The 14959-nt window shown below is 39.6% G+C and overlaps 1 protein-coding gene across 5 annotated transcripts in view; it reads right to left on the bottom strand.

Moving 5' to 3' along the window:
• LOC121596155 (Kv channel-interacting protein 4-like) overlaps positions 1 to 14959 on the bottom strand; it is a 71338-nt gene that overhangs the window by 17823 nt on the left and 38556 nt on the right. For 3 of the 5 annotated variants that reach the window (XM_041920842.1, XM_041920843.1, XM_041920844.1), the window contains exons 3-4: positions 13182 to 13974; positions 2519 to 2713 (exon numbers count right to left, since the gene is read on the bottom strand). In XM_041920842.1, coding sequence (XP_041776776.1) covers positions 2519 to 2713; positions 13182 to 13623 — 637 coding nt within the window. In that variant the 5' untranslated portion in view covers positions 13624 to 13974. Of the gene's footprint in view, positions 1 to 2518; positions 2714 to 6904; positions 7200 to 13181; positions 13975 to 14959 lie in introns of those variants that run through there. The other 2 variants (XM_041920845.1, XM_041920846.1) reach the window with 2 other exon arrangements.

Genomic DNA, 14959 nt, shown 5'->3' with positions numbered 1-14959 from the left:
AATAATAATAATAATAATAGTAATAATAATAATAATAATAATAATAATAATAATAATAATAATAATAATAATAATAAACAACAACAATAATAATAATGATAATAATAATAACATTAATAATATTAGTAATATTAGTAATAAGAAATGTATTCAGTAGGAACGGTTTTGCCTTATTGCTAATAACAATAATAATAATAAGAATAATAGTGATGATAAAATATTGAGAATAGCAATAATAATATGAATAAAAGTAATAATAATATACAATAACTTTTTGAACAAAATAATAGAAATAAGAGTAATTAAAAAAATAATACAGTTCAGGAATGTGTTTTCCGCTTATTTATTTCAAACATTTAGTCAAACTGCGTTAGAAATTTGTTATATTTTCGAAATTGAAAAGACAAACGTAATTAAGGATAATTTTCATCAATTATTTTCAATTATATTAAAAGATTGATTAGAACAGTTCGCTTAACGCAAAGGACACCTAAACCGTGCTCCTATTTCTTTCTCTCAGATCAAACGAAATGATCAAACCGATCGAACCAGAAGGTGATTTCATTAATCGAGTGTAGGGTATATTCAGTTGATCGCGTCTTCTGCCTCGGCTCACCAAAATAAGAAACAAAACATCAATCGATTTGTACGAATTGAACGTTTGGCTAAAAATATCGACCACCTCCTGCCCTTGGCCGGCGCTAACCGTCTTGGTCAACAAAACAACCGGACAAGCACAACATCGCCGGAAACGAATTTTACTCTGTTGCTGCTGTTGCTGCTGCTGCTACTGCTGCGTTGGTTTTAAGAAGTTCATCTATTCTTCTTCCTGCAGCTGATATTATTTTAACGCCAAAAGCAACACAAAACCTTCTCGGTGTGATGGGCTAGTTTAGCACCATGCTTCCAATAACACCCGCTAATTAGTACCCAGCTTGCCTTCAGGGAAGGATAGGGCAGTGGCGCGCCACTGTTGTTTAGTTTGAAAAATAAACAGAAAGTTAAACTCGTCAAAGTTTGGGCAGCGTCGAACCAGTTAATTAAATTTGAAACTAAAGTAAATAAAAAATGAATAAAGATAAACAGATTTTTAGACACTATAATATAACTTTGATTTAAAATCAGTTTAAAAAACTGCTTCTTTTAAGCTGATATGACAGGCGTAATGCTTCATTGTCGAAAACAAATGATATCCTCTTTTCCAGACGCGATATTACAGATTACTGTTGTCGTTTTACTTGCCGGCAAATCATTATTCTTCTCTTTTCACACAAACAAAAAAATAAAAATCATTCCTTTCTTCTGAGTTGCAGCCACTTTTCTCGAAAGAACTACGCACGAAATTAGAGGTTCACTTTTCACGCCGCGGGAAAAGGGACAAAAGGGCCGGTCGATATTTTTCTCTGCGTGTGTGATTAATACTTTGCATGTGTTGTTGTTCACTTGGGAAGGAACAAATGATGGCTTGAAATGATGGACGTTTGTTTTATTACTATTATTACGCGAAGGACAAATGAACGAATGTGCCCAGCTTGTCGTTCATGTTTTGTTTCTTTTTCAGCGTGCCGGTATTGAATCGATAAAAAAACCTTCACAAACAATAAGGCATGAACAACTAAAACGGTGAAAACAATTCAAGTTGGTATATTTGGACTACACGGTATAACACTATGTTTTGATAGCTAAGAATCTTTGCTTTAGTTCAGCGATCGGCAAACATTGCGAAAATAAAGAGCCTAACTGTATTACAATAGGCCTCGCAAAGAGCACTATCGATAAACTGTGCATTGAAATGCTTCAATTTATTACGCCAGGTGAAACATTATTGAAAATTGATTGATTGTATAGTTGCTACATTCAAATAGAGATTCTAATTGGTCATTATTTTTATAATTTATAAAAAAGCTTAAATTATAAAACGCTGTTCTACTGTTGAACTATAACACTAATGGATAACTTGCGCCCTGTGAATTATATGCCAACAAAACAACTACAAAACAGCAATTCACACTAAGCACTCAAGCAAGGCGTCAAAGGATAAAAGTAGAACATATCACTAAAATGATCATGATGATCAGTAACGATGTATATTATTGCTGAACAGTCCGTGCAAAAGCGGCATAAAACCGCTCAAGAACGTAAGCTGAAACTGACTCATGCTAAAAGAACAAACACACACACAAACAGATATAAACATAACTGGGTCATCCATAAATGATGCGGAGCCTCATCTGTACGGATGTCTGTGCGGGGTGAAGCTTTCGCACACCGAGCATTTTGGCTGGACACCGAAACCGAGAATCAACATCCAAGAACGAACGCTACTCTTTCCTACACAACTACGCTCTACAATCTTCCTAACCATTTGAAGGTAGGAAAACGGAAAGTCAGGGAATTTAGAGGCAGCCACTATTTGACCGCTGGGTAGCGGGCAACTACAAAAAAGGCAAAACTACACAAACACAGACGGACCCGGAAGCAGCATCTACGGATGGCCCTGTTTACTTGGTAATCTTACCACCGAGCGGGAAGAACTGTGAATAGATGCCCTTGAATGTTTCCTCCTTGACGATGCCGGTCGGACATTCGGCCTTGAAGCCGCGGTATATTCGCTTGATCTCCTCCTCGGTGAAGCGCGCCGTCCGCGTCAGTTCGACGAGCGAGTCCGGATAGTAGCGGGCAGGGACGGGCAGATCCTCCGCTTCCGGTTCTACTTGGGGTGGTAGAGAGAGAGAGAGAAAGAGGGAAAGATAAAAAGAAAATAAGAGACACGTATGAGCGCAATGAGTGAATGGTGAAATTGAAATGGAAACATGAAGACACAAAAAGTGGTAAACAAATACTCGTAATGCTGGAAGGAATCGTTTTTCACTAGAAGAGATGGAGCACAATCTCGTCGGACCGGTGCAGAACTTCTCTGCTCGAATAATCAGCGGCAAATAACGGAACGTTCTGGTGTATGAGCTTCCGGGTGAAGGCACTTCTCATTAGTGAATGCTATTTGCATGGTAATGGATTTTTAAATTTTGCACGAGCACCCGGTGACAGATAAATGAGTCTTGGGGCTTCACAGAAACCGTGTTCGTTTGGTCTTTTTGAAGTGCAAATTACACGCTGGGGCGAAGGTAGGTTCGGTGGATTTTTTGTTTTAAGCTATACTTCACTCATATTGAATCATATCAGCCAAGTGTGGTTTTTAATCCAAAGTTCGAACCAGTATCGAAAGTAGCGTCAATATTATTCTCTGGATTTTTCATCACCACTTAATCTCACGTACAGAAAATAATAAACATAGTGATCCGATACTTTTTTTTAAATATTTTACATATTTTTTTCATATGAAAAGGATGATTCATATTTTATATTATAATAACAATGAACCAAGGACAAAAAAGAATAATAAGCTGGTACAAACAAACTTCGTTTTGTTTGAAGGTACATTATTGTTAAGTTTATTTACAAATGACACATGGAAGTATATTATTGTAATCTTTCTCAGTTGAAACAAGATTACAAGCAAATTCCATAAACTGTAACATCAACTGCAACAAATATAACATCTCTATGTTGCATTTCTTATGAGCCACAGCCTAGCAGTTATTAGGATCGACACACCGGCTCCCACGAGGCCGCTCGTGTTCGATCCCTAACCAGTATGTCCCCTCATTGCAAGCACTGACGATCCGAGCACAAGATTCAGATAAATTCAGTGGATAACAAAAATTTACATTCGAAAGTGACATGGAAAACCATGTATTGCCGTAAGTTGTTGCAATAGAAAAATCATTAACTGTTTATGTTTAAAGATAGAGGGTTTTCCAAGTCAGTTTCGAATGTAAAAGTTGTTATTCACTGGGTGCAGGATGTTAATCCACATAAATCTGATATTTCATTTGCATCATCATAATTTCTAATTTCTTTAGCATGATTTTCAACACGCCTCAAGCTGGATTGAGTTTGACAGTTATTTGTGATGTGTTGAAAATCATGTGAAAAACTGAAATTGTATTACAGGGTTTTCCAAGCCACTTTCGAATGTAAACATTGTTATTCAATGCGTGCAACATGTTAATCCACATCAATCTGATATTTCATTTCCATAATATTAATTTTTAATTTCTACATCATGCTTTTCAATACAACTGAGTTTGACAGTTCTTTGTTATGCGTGAAAATCGTGTGATGAAACTGAAATTTAATTTTGAAGCAAATACACCATATGACAGCTGTTGAAAAACATCTAAAATGTGGTGAATAACGAATGTGCACATTCGACTTTTACAGAGTTTTCCAAGTCATTCGAAACTAAACATTGTTCTTCACCGCATCCTAGATGTTTTTTTGTTTATCAAAAGGTTTATTTGTTTCAAAATGAAATTTCAGTTTCAACACATGATTTTCAACACATAACACATGATTTTAAACACATAATAAAGAATTGTCAAACTCAATCCAGCTTGAGTCGTGTTGAAAATCATGCTGTACAAATTAAAAGTTTCCATTAAAAGTCAGATCGATGTAGAACAACATTTTGCATGAATTGAATAACAATGTTTACATTCGAAAGTGACTTGGAAACCCCTGTAAAACGTTGTATTTCTATACACTTTTGCTGCCCGCCGATGCTTTACAGGGCTTTCCAAGTGTTCCAATGTGTACATAATTATTCACCGCCTCCAAGATGTTTTTCAAGAGCTGTCAAATGGTGTATTTGCTTCATAATACAATTTCAGATTTTACACATGATTTTCAACACATCACAAATAACGTGTTGAAGATCATGCTGAAGAAATTCAAAATAATGATGATGCAAATGAAGTATCAGATTCATGTAGATTAACTTCTTGCACGAAGCGAATAACAAGGGTTGCATTCGAAACTGACTTGGAAAACCCTGTAATCTCTTTGACGGAGACTAAACATTTCGAGAAAGAAAATCTTTTTTTAAATAAAACTTTGGTGATTGTTGTTCTTAAAGCTAAAGAACATATTTATTTAAAAAGTAGTAGAAAATGCTAGGCCTAACTCTAACTAAGCAAGACATCTATGGTGATTTTAGTGATTCTTCTTTTATTTGGCTTAACGTCCTTAATTCACTTTTTGAAAGTATCCAGACGGAAGCTATTTCAAACAGAAATAACATTAATACATACAACATGATTTTTTCCAGTAATGATCAGTTAACAATAAATAAATGTTCTGTGGTACCTACAGTTTTATATTATTTGGGCTTCACTTTATTTCAATTAGAAGAAAGCATTTTAACATTTTATTCAAAATAGCATTATCCGGCGCTACAACCGCTTTGCGGTCTTGGCCTGCCTCAGGATAACTTCAAAATAACTGTTTCAATAAAAACCAATCGAATAAGGCCACACTGGATAGTAATATATCAACTGCAGCCATATATTGAAGAGAGATTTAAAAACTATGGATATTCATAAAGATGTGAGAGTTGTAGAATTTATCTGAAGTCTATTTTTCGTTACTTAAATAAAACATCCATTGTTCTGTCCTTTTCTTTAGACGCTAAGCTAACACTTACCATAAAATTGTCGAATGTTTAAAATACCCATCTCGCCCACACAGCCAAACAGCAGCAAGTCAGTTGCTTCGCTTACTAATTAAAACGCCGAAAACGCCCAAACCCCGGCCCAAAACGAACGCCTACTCGAAAAGCGATCGAAAAGTTGGATTGCTTTTCTGATTTTAATTAGCACACACCAGACCAGACCGAAACTTTCAATTGTTCAGCACACAGCAGACGCCTCCGCCACGTCAAACCGGAGCGCTGCGCACCGTTTAGCACCGGTGTTGGAACCACGCGTCTCGAAATCACCCTCCGAATCAGACAAATTTTGAAATGTTCCAGACGAAAGATGATTTATGTGTGCGGTCTAGATTTAAGGTTTGTGAGAAATTGGACTCTAATCTACGCTACTGTACTGATTACAGGCAAACGCAGATGGTTTACGGGATGGACCGAAATGAGAAAGGTTGTTGTTGCACACACTCGCTTTAAGCCACTACTTATCACGCACTAACGATTGCTCCTACACTGCATGCAGTACAACCGCCTCAGCACACGCGGTTTCTCTTGGAAAAGTGGGCAAAACCCCCACTGCAAGGCCACCGTTCACTAGCGGGTGGTGATTTTTTTCCAGCTCGATATGGTTTTCTTCACGTATCACACCATCTATGATTCATGCTACGAATCCCACCTTTCCACAACGCAAACACACGCGTTAGTTTTTTGTTCGTTTACGTTCCGCAGCAATGTTTGCTGTAAAAAAAGCAAGCGCAAAACCTTCATTCAACACACACGCGCACGCAAGTCGTAATATTTGGTAAACAATGTGTGTGCACCCCTTTCGAACACAACACCAAACACTGGTGATGGAGCGATCGTTTGGGCAGGATCGTACAGCAATGCCGAAACATTAAACAGACGCCATGGTAAAGGAAAGCTGAATCCACCGTGCGTTTGGGGAAGATCCAGCACCAGTTGATCAATAACTTGGGTAAACCGAACCAACCGAAACTTGTTCAACACAGCAACTAATCACACACAAACACTGAATCGTGATACACATGTAAACGAATCACAATAGCAAGAAAAAAAGAAACAGTCAAATAGAAAAAAATACGACAATTGATGACGGGTTGGGAAATTTCGGGCAAACAAAACACCGATCTGTTACCATCCAATTGCGCCAACGATTGAATGACGACTAAAAAACACGTCAAACGATCGCGAATGATCACGTCAGGACTGCAGAAGCAATGCGTTAGTGTGAGTGTTTGTGTGTATGCGTGTGTTTGTTATTACCACCCCGTCGGGTGTGTGTGAGTGCGTTCGCTTCAATGCAGTTGCCGACTTAACCTACACGCGTGATACCGGTACCTTTGCCCGTGAGCAGATCGAGCGCGATCGCGTCCCGGCGCCGCCGCTGCCGCCTGTACTGTCTGCCGTTGCTGTCGAGGGTTTCCGGCGCGGTGAGGGTAATTGCGGCCACTCCTTCCTCTGTACCGTTGATGGGCGACGTGGGCGGTGTGGGTGGACCATCGTCGTCCGGCAGTCCGAACAGCAGGCGCACGATCGTACGGTAGCACCAGTCCAGCACGGTCGAACCGGGTCGACCACGTCCACACATTCGGACCGCGAGCGTCCGCTGGCTCGTTCTCGACTGGGGCGCATTGCTTTGTCGGCGATCGGTCCGGGCTGGCGCCGGTCCAACATCGCGGTTCCACCACGGACGGGTCCATTTGTGGACGTGCTAACGGGTTCGCCCGGCTGCACGCCATCGCGCGCGTACGCACACCTGCGAATGGCGCGAAGCGGCGATCGTACGCGCGATCGTTTCCGAGCCACTTGACAAGTCGATCGTTTGCCGTGCACGCGAAAACGCAAGCGAGTCTCGTCCACACAAAAGGGAAGGAGTGAAAGGCTACATCGTGGCCCCCTCTATCCCTTCTTCCATCCGTGCTATATTTGACACGACACAATAGTAAACGCATGGAATGGTGTCGGCGGTTACTGTGCAAAGTAGGGGTGATGATCGTGTCAATAACGACACGTTTTAATGCGTGGAACTGTAGCAGTAATTTTCCAGAATGATTTGAATTAATTCACAACTTACTAGCTATTTCATGTTTCATTTTCGAAAGAGGTACAATCAATGTAACGCTTCAATTAACTTTCCACTATAAAACCAATTTCATGATAACAATTTAACAATTGTACCTATGGTTGATTGGTAATCTAAATTGAACGCACAAAGTTTGATCTTTTTAGTTTTTCCGTACAATTGCATTAAGTTTACAAAACAATAAATTATCCCTTTTATTGCAGTGACTTTCTCGCAAATGAAAATTTTGATAAAGAGCCGCAAATGATCCAAGGTTTAATTGAATAGCATATGTTTCTATTTAAATATTCCTCTTGGCAGAAAATGTGAAATAACAAATCTCACGATGCGTTGACGGTAACATCTGTTAAAAAAATTTTAATGAAAGTTTTTGCTGTAGCGAACGCTGCAAATACTTGAGGGATAGAATATATTTGATATATAACGATATATATTTCAATGGACATTCTTTAAAATATCATTAAAAAAATCACGTTCAGTCGTTAAGTAAACGATCCTTAACATGTTGTAGAAAATATATGTCATCAAGTCTATTCGTCTAAAACATGTTTAAATTAAGGAAAATTTAATTGCTTTTCTTACCAAAACGTTTTATAACAAAAATAAGTCGTTTGGCTATAAATGAAACCTCAGGCTCCAATATTAATGTTCTGAATACTGTTATTTTAATCTCTAACAAAAGCTTTTAAAACTTTTCCCTTTTATTATTTTTCTGTTCATATCTGTTCATATCTAATTAATTTCCGTGTTTTTTAATAGAATGGCATAAATAATGCTATCCCTTCTTCAACGACGATCAAACACTACCTATACTTGTTAGGATATCAGACAAACAGATTTCAAAGATCTAGCTTTCTGGAAAGTTAAAAAAGCGTGTTAGAGAATTGCTAATCTTCACAAAAATTCTAGGAATAATAAACAAACTCCCCACAAATGTTTGATGTATAATATCCATTCCTGTCCAGGTAAATACAAACGCTTCCTTTACAAAACCTCGAATGAAACTTCCTCAGAAGTTTCCATTTTATCGCATTTCTTTTTCACAAAAGTACATAATTCTTCACAGAAAAAGCCATCAACCACCCCTTGGTTGAAATTGATCCACCTAAAAGCATTACACGTTAATCGCATCAATAAAATAAATATCTTTCTCACGCGTGTTTCACCGGAAGGCAGCTTATTAAACTGTCAAATATCTGCAGATGAGTGTGTTTGTGCATGTCGCATTGCCATATCATATCGTACCAAGGTAATTCAAAGAAATGTGACCCAAAACTGCCGTCAGCTATTATTGCCAACTGAGTACACTCACACACACACACACACACACACACACACACACACACACACACACACACCACACACACACACACACACACACACCACACACACACACACACACACACACACACACACACACACCTTGAGTTCAGGATGGCTGTTTTCGTTGTAAATCTAGGGTGGCTTTCTTCGGCTCTCTCTCTCCCGTTCCATTTTCCCCAAACTTCTCCGACTCAACTTACCCACCGTGGTTTCTGTGCTGTCGCTGACGAACGACTCCCGAACGACTGTTGAGGGTTTTGCGATTCCCAATGATTAGCTGTCGAGGTTTGCTTGTCAACTTGAGAACGTCATCATTAATCAATCGTTTTGCTATTGAGCTGTTTTGTCAGTGCCGATCGTTTCGGCACGCTCGTTACAGTCGATTTTCGTGCGGGGGATGGACGGACGGTTAAGAAAAATAAAAACCAACGCTAAAGCAGGGGCACCAGGTACGAAATGTGCCCGGTGTCTTAAGAAAATATGTGTATTTTCAGACCTCATCGATTCCAGCGGCACAACGGCAGGTCTCTTGTGATTCACCCCAACTCCCAACCGACCAATTCGACACCAGCACCCGGGTCCGGGGTAATGTTTATGTACCGTTATTTATATGGGTGTTTGTGGATTTGTAGATAAACAGAAGCAGAAGGTAACCCGGCGAACGGGTGACCGGAGAAACCGAGGCAGTGAGCAACCGCTCGGTGAAGCCAATGTTATCCTTTCCCTTCCCTTCTTTCTCCTCCCTCTGCTCGTGGCCAAAGTGTTTGTTTATCTTGCGTCAGTAAATGGATTAGATAGTTAGACAAATTTGCCTGCGCTTCGATAGCGTAAGTCCATCGGGTGGTGTTTGCCGTGCCGACGGTTGCGGATTGGCTTTAGCATTCCGAGGGTAAATAATTGAGTGGCACGCGCAAAAGAGGTGAGTGTTTGTTTCGATGAAAAAAAAGGTCTAGACCCGGTTATTTTGGCAAGGACCATAATTTGGCAAGCTGTATCTTCTTCAAGTCGACCCTATATTTTATTATGCGTTCGAGGGAGTGTAACGTGTGTAAAATTTGTATTACAGTTACACAAGGGAAAGGCAAAAAGGTGGTGATCTATGTAGTTTGGTGTTGTTGGGCAAGCTTATTAGATTGAATAAACAGATTTTGGCCAAAACTGAATCAAAGAACATGTTGTGAAACATGATAAAAGGAGTGTAAGACAGTGATGTTAGTAGGAATAACAGAAGCCTGTGCTCAAACGTGTTTCATGTAAATTAATGTAACTAGTACATTTTGTAGGCGTTCAAATGTAGTTTGCTGTTGACGATGTGTTGACAAATGTTGACGAATATAATGATATAATATAATATTAAACTACCAAATCAATACGTTTAATTGTATTTATTTTTATATGTTTCAGACTCCTACTACCTTCACACTACCTTAGTAAACAACACACAATACCCATATTCTGTCTAAAAGCGTTGCCTTTCATTACGATGGCCTTTTCCATCGCTTCGTATCATAGGCCCTTCATTGCCGTCAAATCGATCGTAATGGCTGTCAACAATCGACATAAAGCTTCAATTACAAATGACTGACTCTGGTAAGCGATTGGAAACCACCCCTTCAACAATTCAACCATTTATACCAAGCCGGTAGCATTCTTGTAATTTCTATTTTTTTTTCTTCCACTCCGTCACAGCCGGCTGCACACTTTACACGATGTTTGCTGATATCACACTCTTGACCCCAAGTACGGTAACGGTTCCTGCTTTACACTAATGAAGTGTGTCAATGGGTAAGCCTTTCAGCCGAAGGCGTACAACGGAAATAACGGAGAAGTACAACAAATGAACAACGACGCACGGCGCCAGAGCGTCTTTGCCGGTTAACAGTGTTACGCAAACCGGGCGTATGTTGGCGAACAAGAGAGTTCACAAAACAAGCTAATTACAAAGCTTAACGCAATGGTATTGAAATATGACACTGCTTTGGCAACACTTTTGTAGTAAAGAAGAACGTAAGAAGAAATAATGTGCGGAATGAGTGTGGTGAAACACCAGGCGTCTCCATTGAAATTTAAAAAAAATAAAATGTGATGAGATCGTTGCCCTAGTTGAAGTGATTAATGAAGTTAGGTTCATTATTCATCGATCGGGTTTCGACAGGCGGGAGGAGCAAAAAGAGTTGAGCTGTGTTCAAAAGTCGATATGGAGTTTTCAATATTGTAAACAAAGCAAAACAGACAGTCCATATTAATCATATTCCTGCTCGATTGAGTTGACAAGGAAGGAGATCTAAATGGGTTACTAAGTGTTTTGCGTTAGTGCCACATTTATAAAAAAAACTAATGGTAGGGTAATGTAATTTCTTCATGTTTTCAAGTGAAGTGTAAAATTATTACAAAATGTTTGTTGGCTATATTTTGATTAAAAACACGAGTGAAGAATGGAAGTATGTCCACATTTGTGTTACATTCCTAAGAACAAGAGTTTTTTACTCTTTAAATTATCAGTCGAATGTTAAGCTGAAGAATAAAAAAATATATCAAAAACTGAAGATAAAGAAAATAGATATGTCCGACTAAGTTGATTTTACTGTGTGTGCATTGTAGTATGTGTCTGGTTTGTTTTCTCAAAAAATGTTTTAAATATTAGAATCTCACTCTATGAGTTAAGCCATCGAACAGAGGAGACACGTTTGAAGTGGCAGCATTGCCAACAGTCCCATGTAACAAGTCTTTAGGCGGCATGTACATAGACCCACTTGGGATGTCTAAATAAAACAAGAACAAGTACAGACAAGCCTATAAAAAATGCATAAAAAAAGCTGGACGCTACTACAAACAACAGAGTAAAGTGGAAATTCCAATGCCCTTCGGCCGGTATACATTTTTTATACGCATTTCCTGCTTTACGTGAGATCCTTTTCGCCCATCATAAAGCATAGACATTTTACCTTGCTGTTTAATCATTTGCTTTGAAATCAAGCAAATAAAAGGGACAGAAGCATAAAATCACGGGAGGAGCGTAGATGAATTTGAAAATGTATTGTATATGCTCTCTCGGGTGTCACGGATGGTCGCAAAACCCTTGGTCGCTATATCCGTTCGTAAAATTGCGATACAGACGCAACATCCATGGGCGCCTACTAACAAACGCAAAACTCACGGACGCAAAATACACGGACACAAAATCCATCTGGGCCTTCATAATGGAAATCGATGTAAACCAAGTACAGTTGGGCAATGTATAAAGAATGTAATACAATTGTGCATATATTTGAAATGCTGTAGATAGCACCCACATTCTGACATCCGCCCCACAGTATGGTTGCAAAATTCCACAGCACGGTTGCAACACTCCATTATATGATTGCAAACCTTTACAGAATGCTTGCACGATTCCACTACCGGTTTGAAATATTCTTTTAACCCATTGAACTATTCCATTATATGACTCGAAACCCTGTTTTCCCATTCCAAGCGGCATGCGTAGCAATATGCGACATGCGTCCGTGTCCTTCCCATGTTTGCCTATTGACTGTACCAATTAAAATGCGTTATTATGCCCCACCTGGGCTATTAAAATGTCAACATACAATCGACCGGTTGCGAACAAACAAAATAAAATCCGTAAACAAATGAATTGCAAACCATTACAATTTATTGCATATTGAACCGCCACGGTTAATTCCCAGCTGTCCCATATGGCCATCCGGGACAATAAATAAAACAAATGACAAAGGATGCCACAGTCTTCTCATCAATTTATTGGCACACAGCAACATTATTACCTCGCAGGGTATTTTACGCAAACCTGACAAGCCGATCGGACAACAATAGTGCGCAGAACAAAAAAGGCATTGCATGATTCCCTTTTCTCCATGCGTGACTTTACACCGGAAAGTCATGTGCTGCCACTGGTCAACCGGTGTAATTATTCACCCAACTCATTGTTCGCCGAATCAATCGCATCACCAAAACTCGATCAACACGCCTTCCCGATGTGTAGATTGATGATGCAAATTAAACAACCCACACAAAAGGATTCCCCACTGTCCGCTGTCCGTGCGCTGACCCGGAAAACACATTTTTGCATACTAAATGCAATTACACAAAGGTAGGTGAAGGCGGGAGGGTTTGATTGCATTTCGAGGGTTCTGGGAGAAGTTTGTGCATGAAAAAGTCATACCCAAAAAATCAAAATCGAAAACCACTTACGGCTGCTCGCGTCCGGATCCGCCCCGTCCAGGATCGTTTTGATGCGCTTGAAGAACTTCCGGTACACCGATTTGCCTTCACCCTTGTGGTCGCCCTTGCTCTTGTGGCCCGAACTCTTCGTGCCGTCCGCGGTCGAGGGCTTTTTTCGGCTGACCAGATTGCCACGGGTCGATTCGCGCAGCACAATGTCCACGTTCGGCTGAGGGACCGCTGACTGTTGCTGCTGGCACTGTTGCAGCAGCGTGTGCGCTTGTAGCTCCTGATGCTGCAGCTGTTGGTGTGGTGGCTGTTGTTGCTGCTGCTGCTGCTGCTGTTGCTGCTGCTGCTGGTGCTGTGCGATTGGCGATTCGCTGATAATTTCAATCGCAATTTGCTGCTGATTCTGCACCGACAGCACCTGCTGCTGTGAGCGTGTCGAGGAGGGTTTCGCTACCGCTTCCATGGTTCCGTTGGCAGAACAACGTGCGTCCAAGCGCAAGGATGGTGTCTCTGCACGAAGGTGGTTTCACACCTGTGTCTCCCAAAAACGAATAGCACCACCGTTTGGCGCTGGAAAGGTGAATGTTTTTTTTTTGGGTTTGATTTCCTGCCTCGGTTTCCTGTTCTGACACTCGTTTCACACCTTTTGGGATAGTTTTTAGACACCGTAGACACCGTCGGCGGCTAGCTGGAGGATTTCACGCTAGACCAGAGTCAAGCCGTGTCGGTCGTGATTGGGATGTGATGCGATTAAATATTAAACCGAGTTTGTTTTCCGCTCGAATTGCTCTACCGTCGAAAGTTGGTAGTACAGCTGGAAGAACAAGATATCATAAAAAAATAATGTTAATGCAAGTGATATTTTTAGGATATAAAAATATAAAATTTTAAATTATGATTTCAATAATCCATAAATCAGCTTACAGTGAACAACAAAATAAAGTGCCCATCCATTACATTTACAATGCTTCTTTGCTGCTACAATGCATTTTATAGTTTATTTAAAACCATTTATCATCATTTTAATTATGCCACTGTGCCATTAAAGTGGTTACTTATAGGTTAATATTCACAGATAAATTTAGTTAATAAAACTAAATAATCATTATAATGTATGTGTCTCTTTTTACCTTTTAGGATTTCTTACAAGAGCATTGCCATATTCCTCCTAAATTACTAAAACGATGCTGTGTATTTAGTTCCTCTTAGAAGATTTTGTTCGTGATTTTGCATGGAGTTTGACAGTTGGAGGCTCAAATCATGTAAACACTCCATACAAAACCACACACAAAACTAGTCTTTAATTTTCAGTCTAGATTATTCTAGGCTCAAAGGTAGAATTAGATTCGAGTACCTGCTCGAAAATATTGCCAAACAAGGCTATGTTTTGATTTATCCCAAGGTGTATTAACGAGATCAGGTTGTGGAATCTAGAATCAAAGTGTAGTCCAGGTGGTTTCATAGCAATTTTTATAACCAATTTTGAACATTACTTTTTGACAAGATGGGTGAAAGCTTTTGCGCAAACAAGCTTTCTGGAGGCTTGACGAACACACAAAACACTCTTAAAATATTCATTCAGAAGCTTACTTACTTACTTATCCGGCGCTACAACCGCTTTGCAGAAGCAGAAGCGATAAAAATCAACCTTCTAAATTCATACACCTTGGGATAAGCCCACCTGTACATTATACCGACTTAGATAGCTGCTCGAAAACTGCTATACAATGCAAACAGCTGACAGGCTGAAATTTTAGCCTACGAACTTAAAACGGAAAGGGCCTCAAAGTTGGTATCTT

This window comes from Anopheles merus, chromosome 3R (assembly GCF_017562075.2).
Source record: "Anopheles merus strain MAF chromosome 3R, AmerM5.1, whole genome shotgun sequence".
Taxonomy (NCBI): Eukaryota; Metazoa; Arthropoda; class Insecta; order Diptera; family Culicidae; genus Anopheles; species Anopheles merus.
The sequence above is the reverse complement of the archived record's forward strand: the minus strand, read 5'-3'. Positions and strand labels throughout refer to the sequence as shown.